Below are 9,405 nucleotides of genomic sequence, written 5' to 3' on the forward strand. Positions count from 1 at the left end.
TTGGTCCAATCCAGGGGTGAGGAGAGTCCGTTGACCGAGCAGCTGGACCATCTCTTCGTAGGCGTCTAGCAGATAAAACGTATTGTACATGTTAAGCCAGTAATCAATGAGGTAATAAGCTGTGAATGAGGTAAAAATAACTCCCACGTCCTTGGGCCACTTTGTATCTAAGTCCCTGTTTTTTCTAATGCCAAATAACATGTAAAAATTCCCAACCAAGTTTAAATAACTAATGAGGACCGTGATCACGACCTCAACTTGGTAGGTTCTTAAGAGCCTTTTGGTAAGCGCTTGTAACTTAGATTGGGATTGAGATATTTTTTCAAGACGATCGGCAAGACTGCAACAAGTGGCCTCAGATACTCCGCTCCGGCGAGGATTGAGGAATTGTGTTTCGGATAGAACCGCCTTCAAATCCCTATTAAGAAGGATGTACCGTCCTCGGAGACTTGCCAAAGCCATAAAATACTGAGTAGTAATCCCATTTATTATAAGCGTTACGCTAATCACGTTCCAAATGCGGATCCAAACGGGGAAGGACAGCTTATTTCGTATTAGATACAAAATAGCCATTACTTGTAATAGCTCAGATATCTTGGTGCAGAAGCACTTGCTTATTATGCTTCTTTGGCAATACCGGACTGTCGCATGAAGGTCCTGCGATGAGTCCAACGACTGGCCAAAGCCAGGATGACGCAGATCACTCTGAAGCATTCTACAACCAGGGACACGTGTTCGTGAGGAGCGTGAACTTTATTCAGCGTCAAGGTGAAGAAATCCGTTCTTATAACCAGGTAAATGAATGAGATCAGTATGATTATTTGCAAGCAGGCTGCACAAATTGTAGCTCTTTTAGTAATCCTAGCTCGACCTGTTTGAAAGTCGACCTCAAAGTTTAGTAGGCCGGTAATGCGCCCGAAAAAATATGATATGTATAGAGACCATTTGACCAGGCTAGCCATCGCAGTGCACTGAACAATGGCTCGAATGGGAAGTCAACTCTGAAGCTCAGACATGTGTGACTGATAACCCTTTAAATACGATATCACTTCATCTGGAATCACATAAAATATTGGCATTTTTATGACACCGCATTCTTTGAAACATGACATCCCTGACATATACTCATCTTGATTCTAATTTTATTGAAAGTACTGTTGGTGGGAGAGTACTGGTGCACCTGACACTCCGTACTATTTATAGTTTCTGTGTGTTTTGGAAATGGTATCTTTTTTTCTAGGGGTACCATTTATTGCAATATCGACTTTTTACACCTGCTGCTCGTAAGGTAATTGGTATATTGTATTCGGTAACCAGTAGAACAAAGCGCCTCCGATCCAATAAAGTACATGTATTTTTGATCACCAACATTTCTGTCTTTCTGTATGAACGCCGAAAACTCAGAAACAACAACTAGAAAGTTCTTGGCGTGTAATCTTGGAAACAGTCGATTTGCTGCATGCATGTCTCCATCTCTCTCGCACTTCCGTTGACTGAGTTGACTGTTAGTAGTTTTCTTTTAGAGAACAAAATTATTGTTGCGTTTGCTTTGATCGAATTTTTTCATCATTCAATCATTTTTTTCAATCGTTCAATTTTTTTCAAAACTATGAATCAAATCCAATAATAGGTTAGATTACTTTATATAGGTCAGCAAGGATCGGCAAATGAACGTCAAAGTAATAGGAAAAAGCCATTTCTTAACATACAAGCAGGTAAATCTGAAAGCTCCATCTTTATAATACTTTATTAATTGTTGTACTTTTCTAAAACTAAAACCATCCGCTATAAAAAGGAAAAACGATCTGCAGGGTTTATAAACCTGTCAACATGGAACCAAGTTAAATTTTTGTATAATTTATTAGTATTACAATCGAAAGTCTTTTTTCAAGCACATTTAGTGGTGTGGCAACCATCAAATCCAGTCTCACTTGAGGTTTGGCTTACCACAGCTGGCACTTCTCGGACTGAGCCCGGCTCTGGCATCCGAAAGCCCTGTGGAAGGGGGCGAAGCCGTTCAGCATTTGCTGCAGGCGCATCTGGTCGTTGTCGTGATCCACGAAGTTAGATTGGTCACCGTCCCCGCAGAAAAACTGAGCCAGGTTGAGGAAGAAGATCTGCTGCGGCGGAATGTCGGTGAAGTCTGAACAGTTTCCGTCCCTGGCGTTCTGAAAGTAGGCTGAGTAGGCGAGATCCAGTCCGGCCATGTCCGCAATATGCTCGTCGAGGTACTGCGTTTGGCTGCGCTTCATGCACTGCAATCCCGCCTCGAACCGCGGCGAGTTCATTATTGCGGGGCCAATGTCGTGAAGGTTTCCGTGACTGTCGAACAGCAGACCCGTGGTGTCGACGGAGTGGATCAGCTCATGGGCGAGTACGAACCCCAGCAGGCTGAACTTGAACACGCCGTGGCTGTCCGGCGCAAAGAACGGCTCCTGCAGAGATCCGTGTGGCACGACAATGAGATTTTGGTGCATCAGGTAGAACGGGCTAGAGCTCATCGCAGTATCCGCGTCCGCCAAATAGAAGAACTCATCGGCACTCGGCAGTGGACGGCCAAGTTGTTCCATTTGCCTTCTGGCTCGAAACTCCAGTAGTCTGAGGTGCTCCCGACTGAAGTCGAAGTCTGCCGCGGGAAACACCAGGTCCGCGTAGTGCCGGCTGGCGAAGGTGCGAAGGTCGCGGCGCCTGGGCATGTTGCCAATGTTCACGGCGATGTTCCGCGCCTTCACGGCGATCATCCTATTCTGCTCCCTGGTCAGCCCCAGGCGGTTTTCCGCGATCTGCAGCAGGAACTGCCGACGCAGTTGCTCGAAGACCTCCATCACTTGCTGGACGTGCTGCGGCAGCGTGCCGGCGGGGTCCAGGAAGCGCTCCTTGTAGAGCAGGTCCGCGGCCAGGCCCATGCTGCGGCGCACATCCTTCACGCACTCGATGGGCTCACTGCTGTCCATTGTGTCTTCCAGGAGGTGCAGCACGAACCGGGTCATGATATAGTGAGCCACCGTGTGGGCGTCTGTGGAGTTCATCAGGCGCACCAGTGCCCTGAAGTAGGGTATGTTGTGCACCTGCACCTGGAAGTCGGAGGAGACGCTGTGACCCACTACTAGCTCTACGAATCCCTGCCAGTCCTGGCCTGTTTCGCGCCCCAACTGATCCACCCTCAGCAGTTGGCCATCATCGTCGTCGTCAGCTTCAGTTAGGACCAGCACGGCACTTTCCAGCCTTCTAATCTTCCGGCCCAGCGGCCTCTCGCTGTTCTCAGGCACTGCCATGGCCCGAAGCGTGGCCCGTGTTTCAAGAGGCTTGGGCAAGTGCTGAGCCTCTCCCGCGAAACTGGGCATACTGAGGTCCAATACGAACTCACTGCTGTTCTGGAAACTCCGGGTCACCAGCACGCTCACCAGCACATTGCTGAGGCCGTAGCGGTGCAGCTGTCCCAGGGTCTTCAGCCACTTGAACTGGTCCGCGGGCCAGGGCGTCCCGCGGGGGCTGAACTGGGGCCAGGTGAGTCCCTCGTCCGGGGGAGCCCGTCTCAGGTACTCCTTTGCCAGGCGCGTGCTCTGTGGCGCATGCCGGCAGGTGAGGTAGTAATGCAGGACCTTGGCGTCCACGCTGGACGCGTCGAAGCCCGGCGCCTGGGAGCGCTGGCGGAGATCGGCCATTAGTTGGACGAGCTTCTGGTTCACCTTGTAGTCCAGCATCTGCGTGATCTCGGTGAAGGGGTCGTCGATGTGGCGCGCAGCGTACTTGCCGCACGCGTGCTCGAAGTAGTTGTCGCACGCACTGACGTCCTCTTGCACATAGCTGCGGATGTTGTCCAGCAGCCGGGTGTTGGGACTGGCCTCGGGACTGGCCTCGGGATTGGCTCCTCCAGCCGTGGCAGCAGCGCAGATCGGAACAAGCAACAGGCAGGCAATCCACATCATTGCGGCGAGCAGACTGAACCAAGGCAACCCAGATTATAGGTACCGACTGAAAGCATCACTCTGACAGGGCTGAACAAGCTGATAGCTTGCGCAAGAGATAACCCAATCCCGTATTGAAATGTGGCAAAAAAAGATCGTGACGTCGAAGACGCTCTGCACCTGCTTTTCCTTGGCTGTTCAGTCATCATTCGAGCAGCGAGTTCTATAGTTTAGGGAAGTTCCATTGGGATCAGCCGGTGCCCATCCAGAACTTCGGTGTGGCTAGAACAAACTTCTTGAGAAAGTAATATACTTGCGGCTCATAATCGCCTTCGCACGGTTATCTCACTGGAGGTCGTCGTCTGTGGGAAGCGGGCATGGAGCTGCGATTTTTTGAAAAATGTTCTTGCCAAAAGCGAAAGCCGAACCTAGAATATTCTAACGACTGCAGATGAAAATTTGAAGACTAGTTTTCAAAGACATATGTTAGGATGTTGGATGTTTCTTTTCCTCAAGTCGAAGGTATACTTATTCTAAAGTTAGTAAGCTGAGTCACGGGTATCTAATAGTCGAGGCACGCCAGTAGAGCGTTCTGTTTTACTTTTCGTATAATCTCTTCAACTTCAGGGTCAAGTATAGTGTTATATTAATCAGCAATTATCTTCACAAAGTGTAGTCTAACATACAATTTGTTGGTTTTCCGAGAGAGGGTATTTTCTGTTCGGGAGACTCAGCCCCGTAAATCTTACTTGCTGCTGACATCGATTTAAGAGGCCGCCAGCAATTAAAAATCACCGCAAATTGCGCATAAGTGCTGCAATTATGCACTTAGGCAACGCTGCGTATACGCAATTCGGTTGGAGCTGGATGCAAGAAAGTCTTAGCTATCTTATCGCTATTACGCTCAGGTGAATTGTTTAATGCTTGCAGCTTTTGTATGCGCTTGCAGGGGGTATATATCCAGATCCGACCGCTATATCCCACAGCTCTCATGGCAAAGATTTAAGTAAATATGGGAAAAGCAATTATGGTTTGGTTGCTTTTAATTATATTCTCTCTCTTTTACGGGTATGGCCACTTTTTATGATTTCGGAATCATTAATTACATTGTTTTTCGATCAGATGCAGTGTATCTAGCCCGTCAGCTCGTGCAAAACGACTCCTTTTGGGCGACAAATCACTCGGTGCATAAATGTGGCACTTGGGCTCGGCGGCAGGCGCGGTGGCTGCCAGCCAAGCTTATCCGACAACCATCGCTGGGCGGCTTAGTGACCTAATTTTGTCGGGCCCAACTAGGCCCCGAATCGCGCCACGCCCTCCGCCCACGGCCTTTTAATTAAATTAGTTTACTTTATTGATATTCGCACATACACATGTGGCCATACACATTTCGGGGACAGACGCTAAGCAGCCGCAGAAATGCGCGGCCCGAAATTTCGATGGGGTATTTATAGGCCGCAACCCACGTGGGCTCGGGACACTGGTCTCTACACCCCCCAGGGGAGAATCGTATTGTTGGGCGGAGAAAGTGCGCACTTTGCGAGCATAATTTGCCCATCTGCCAATTGGTTTGTACACTCTGACGGCCAGGTGCTCCACAAATACACATCCTGCAGAGCATTATCCAGTCGGCAGGCCCTCCGCCTGTGCTATGCTGACTTTCGCGATTGGCTGAAGTTCTTTTTTTGGCCTCGGCAGCCCCCTAATTGAGTTGGTTTATTAGTTTGGCCTGGTCCAGGAAGCCCTCCATATGCAGCTGTCCCTGGCAACGCCGGGCGGCGGAGGATGGAGGTCTCTTCCGCCCGGTTGATGGACACTGATAGACCCGAGGAAGACCCAGGCGGAGGCTTCCTCTCCGACTGTTGCTCCGACCTCAGGCCAATTGTGCTGAGTTATGGCTTTCGACTGGCAGATGGGAGTCCCTACATCCTAATTCGCATATTTCATGTGTACAACAGCTCAGTGTTGTATAATTTATGAATCCATTTCCATTTCGCTATAGAGTGCGCTCGAATGGCTTAAGGTTCGGCATCAGAAGGCGTGGAGAAGCGCATGATGGCCTGTTTGGGTATTCAATGTGTGCCTCAGTTCAGTCGACGTAGAGGCGGAAGTGTTTTTCAGTACTCCCAAAAATGTTACCTCAAAGGAAAATATCCAAGAACTAGTTGGTCTAAGATAAAAATTGTTTGGCTTTCTAGATTAACCATTTTTTCTTTGCCTCGACTAACAGATACCCGTTACTCGGCTAACTAACTAACATATTGTGGGCCAATTTTTAAATAAAATTCCAACGAATGTTTGTTTTTTGGCCTGGATGGTAGCTGTTCTACAGACCATACATCCTTACTAATTCATAGCTTTTTAAATAATATTGCGATTCGTAAGAATATTCGAGTCGTTTGGCTTTTCTCTATATCTTTCGAAAATGTTGTAGCGCGCCATTGTCAGACCTAACTCTTTTATCAAAATTTGAATTCCCTTTGCAGGATTCCAATAAAAAAGAAAATTATAAGATCATGATTTTCAGCGGAGCCATTTGAACGAGAAATCACAAAAATCTCGGACTCTTAATTGTAACTTTATTAACAAGTCATCGATTCCATTTTATATAAGCCGAACACATGAATCAGACGAGTTGATAAGAACAATTTACGCTTTGTTGCTCTGGGAATTTTGAATAACAGGAAAGCGATCTTACAGGTCAGAAATTGCCCAAGGCGAAAACAACAAATAGATTAAAAAAACAATAATGAGGCTGAAAAGACATCGATTTTTTATAAATATCCGTAAATGATATTGCCCTTTGAACGAAAAATAAATGAAGAATAAAGGAAAGCCTGTGTTTCGACGATTTCCTAAATTGGTGATTTTTCTAAAATTAAAATTAAGTCCATATTGGTTTTTCAATGATTAATTAAGGCTATAAAATACAAATTCGAAATTTTATGCATTTTGAAATTTCTTTTCACACATTTCTTAAGCAATATATATCGATTTTGCCACCTAATCGATCAAATATTATATTATGTTTACCAAATCTTTGACATTTATAAAAAAAGAAACCTTAAAAAATGTTTATTTTATTAAAGGCAAACTTTTATTATTTTAGTTTAGCTTAACTTTAGAAATATTGATTTCCCTAGTTCGTGGGCAAAAATCGTACGAGTGTAGCTCCGCTCCATGTGTGTCTTTCCATTATCAATTAAACCGAAAAATTCTGGAAAACCCCCTCCAGCCGCGGGCTAAGGAGCGGTATTTCATGGGTACCCATGCCCGAGGTGCGCGGGTGGGCCTGCTTGTTGCTCCGCCGGCACACATGTGGGTATTTGTGTATCTGGGGTACGCCCGTGTGCGGCGTGGGCGGTGTCTCCCACCGACATGCCCCGAGGCCGTTTCTGGCTGGGGCCGCCGTGCCAGGCTCGCAACTCGCCCGCTGTTGTTCCCGAATACTTTTCGTATTCCCACCTGCACAGCGCGCCGTCGAGTCAGAGCCGAGTTTGATTTCTGTGTTAATTACGCATACGCACTGCGGTCCACAGAGCCAAAGCCGTCGCCGCCGTCTCATTAAAGCCAAGGCTCGGTGCAGCAGGGCGGTCCAAAAAGCAATTAAGCTGCGACGACGACCGATGGCAATTTTGGCCAAATTCGACTGGCCACATTCGGGGGCGCTGCGCGTTGCACACTGCACACTGCACACTGCACGTTGCACATGGGCATGGGCATGGTCAACTGGTTCGGGCCTTGTTTCAGGCAATTAAGCACTTCTGGCCCACAAATCCGTAAACAAGCGTTGGCAGGCGACCCGACCTCCAGTCGGCCCCTTCTTTTGCAGAGGCCCGCCCAAACGGACATTTGGGGTGGGGGCGGTCCGATTTAAAGCACAATTTATGATGTAATCAAATAAATGGCAACAATAACAGCCATAAAAAGTGAATTCCATGCGTGGCCCGTCGATTTGTTTGCATATATTTAATTATCAGGCCTTAGGAGCTAATTTGAATGTTTAATCCTTTCACGCTGTCCGCACTTCTAATCGTTTTTCATGGGAATTTACGCCCATAAAACAGCCATAAATATAGGTGGAAAGTGCTTAGGCCAACACAAATTTAGTGTTTTGTTCTTATAAAAGCCAGTAAAAACACTAATGAATAAGATTAAACAGTTCACACAGTTCAAGTTTTTTAATCTGCTTCAAGGCCTGTGGTGCAAAAGCGGGTGCTTGAAACCCAATTTCATGTTAAAATCCCAAAAAAGTTCGGTGCAAGTGCATGGAAGCTAATTGTTAGTTGAACGAGCTCAAAACTAAAGTGTTGTTTTCCAGACTTAACATATAACACTTTAATTCCCCGTTTTTAGGGGTATTTCCGATTCACCTAATGTACCCGCCTGCCACCGACTGCAAGGGGCCCAAAAAGGAAAGCCAACTGGACGGCGCAAACTTGGCAACTTGGACTTGGCAACAGGGCCAGTGCTTGGCTCAGCAGCAAAGTGGATGCCACTGGACGCTGCTGCTGCTGCTGCTGCTGCTGCTGCTGCTGCTGCTGCTGCAGTGCGTCGCTTCCAGGCCACTTCACTTTATTTACCGTCACGCTCGGCGCGCTGCGGCGGCGGCATTAAGTGCGAAAACAAAGCCAGAGGCATCGAACCGCTCCCGGCAGCTCCTTATTTTTATGGCCGGTTTATTGAAAGGCCGCCAGGCCGCCGGGCATCGTGCGGCGTGCAACGTTCCATGTGCAACCAGCCAGCAGCAGCGACCAACTAGCAATGTGCAACGCACACGACGAAAAATGGGAGGTTCCCCAAGGTTTCAGGGCTTTTATTTCTGCTGATTTTCTATGCATTAAATAAAACATTTTGCCATTGGTCTTCTTCCAAGATAGTACATTATTTGTGAGGATTCCTTAGTATCTGAAAAATGAAAAGGTTGCAGATACTGGGAATAGTAAACTACCTTTCTAACTTAAAGAAGCCGTAGCACCACAGCTGATTAAAATTGTTTCGAGCCGAGTTTGCTTATCGCAAAAGCGAATCATTTATACTGTGACTTACTTTACCAGTAGATTGTACAAAAATAATAAACAAGTTTGCAAAGCGAGTAATTGAAGCCAAGCAAAGTACACAGCATTTTCTCCGCGTGCACTCGCTGATGAAGAGCGTTGCGTAAGTCGCCGTCGACGGCAATGATGATGATGGTCAATGGCCATTGGCCAAGTGGGGAATAGCACTTCCCATTTGACCAACGCCGGAGCAGAGGAAGTGCACGGCTTCCAAGAGGCGGAAGCGGAGCGCGGCGGTGGCTGCAGGTGTGGTAATCCGTGGAGCACTAAAAGCATCGAAAGAGCACAAATTTATTGGCGCAACTTAAGCGGAAAGGTGAGAGTCAGACGGGAAAATATAGTGAAAAGGATGAAACTTTAGAGAAAACAGAAAAGATTGTTGCAGCTAAGTTTGCGGACGGAGAGGGCTCCAGAAGACCTAAATAACAATGTCGCCGTGC

At 47.3% G+C, this 9,405-nt stretch overlaps 1 protein-coding gene across 1 annotated transcript; it reads right to left on the bottom strand.

Annotated features, from left to right (window-relative positions):
- Positions 1 to 1,731: 1,731 nt before the first annotated feature.
- LOC108035823 (membrane metallo-endopeptidase-like 1) lies at positions 1,732 to 3,961 on the bottom strand. The gene has a single exon (XM_017111571.3). It carries the CDS (start codon positions 3,927 to 3,929, stop codon positions 1,944 to 1,946), a length of 1,986 nt encoding a protein of 661 aa, XP_016967060.2. The 5' UTR covers positions 3,930 to 3,961; the 3' UTR covers positions 1,732 to 1,943.
- Positions 3,962 to 9,405: the final 5,444 nt, after the last annotated feature.

This window comes from Drosophila biarmipes, chromosome X, assembly GCF_025231255.1.
Source record: "Drosophila biarmipes strain raj3 chromosome X, RU_DBia_V1.1, whole genome shotgun sequence".
NCBI lineage: Eukaryota > Metazoa > Arthropoda > Insecta > Diptera > Drosophilidae > Drosophila > Drosophila biarmipes.

Bases quoted from the DNA above. Each gene is read 5' to 3' on its own strand.
- LOC108035823 (XM_017111571.3), bottom strand. From the start codon at position 3,929: ATGATGTGGATTGCCTGCCTGTTGCTTGTTCCGATCTGCGCTGCTGCC.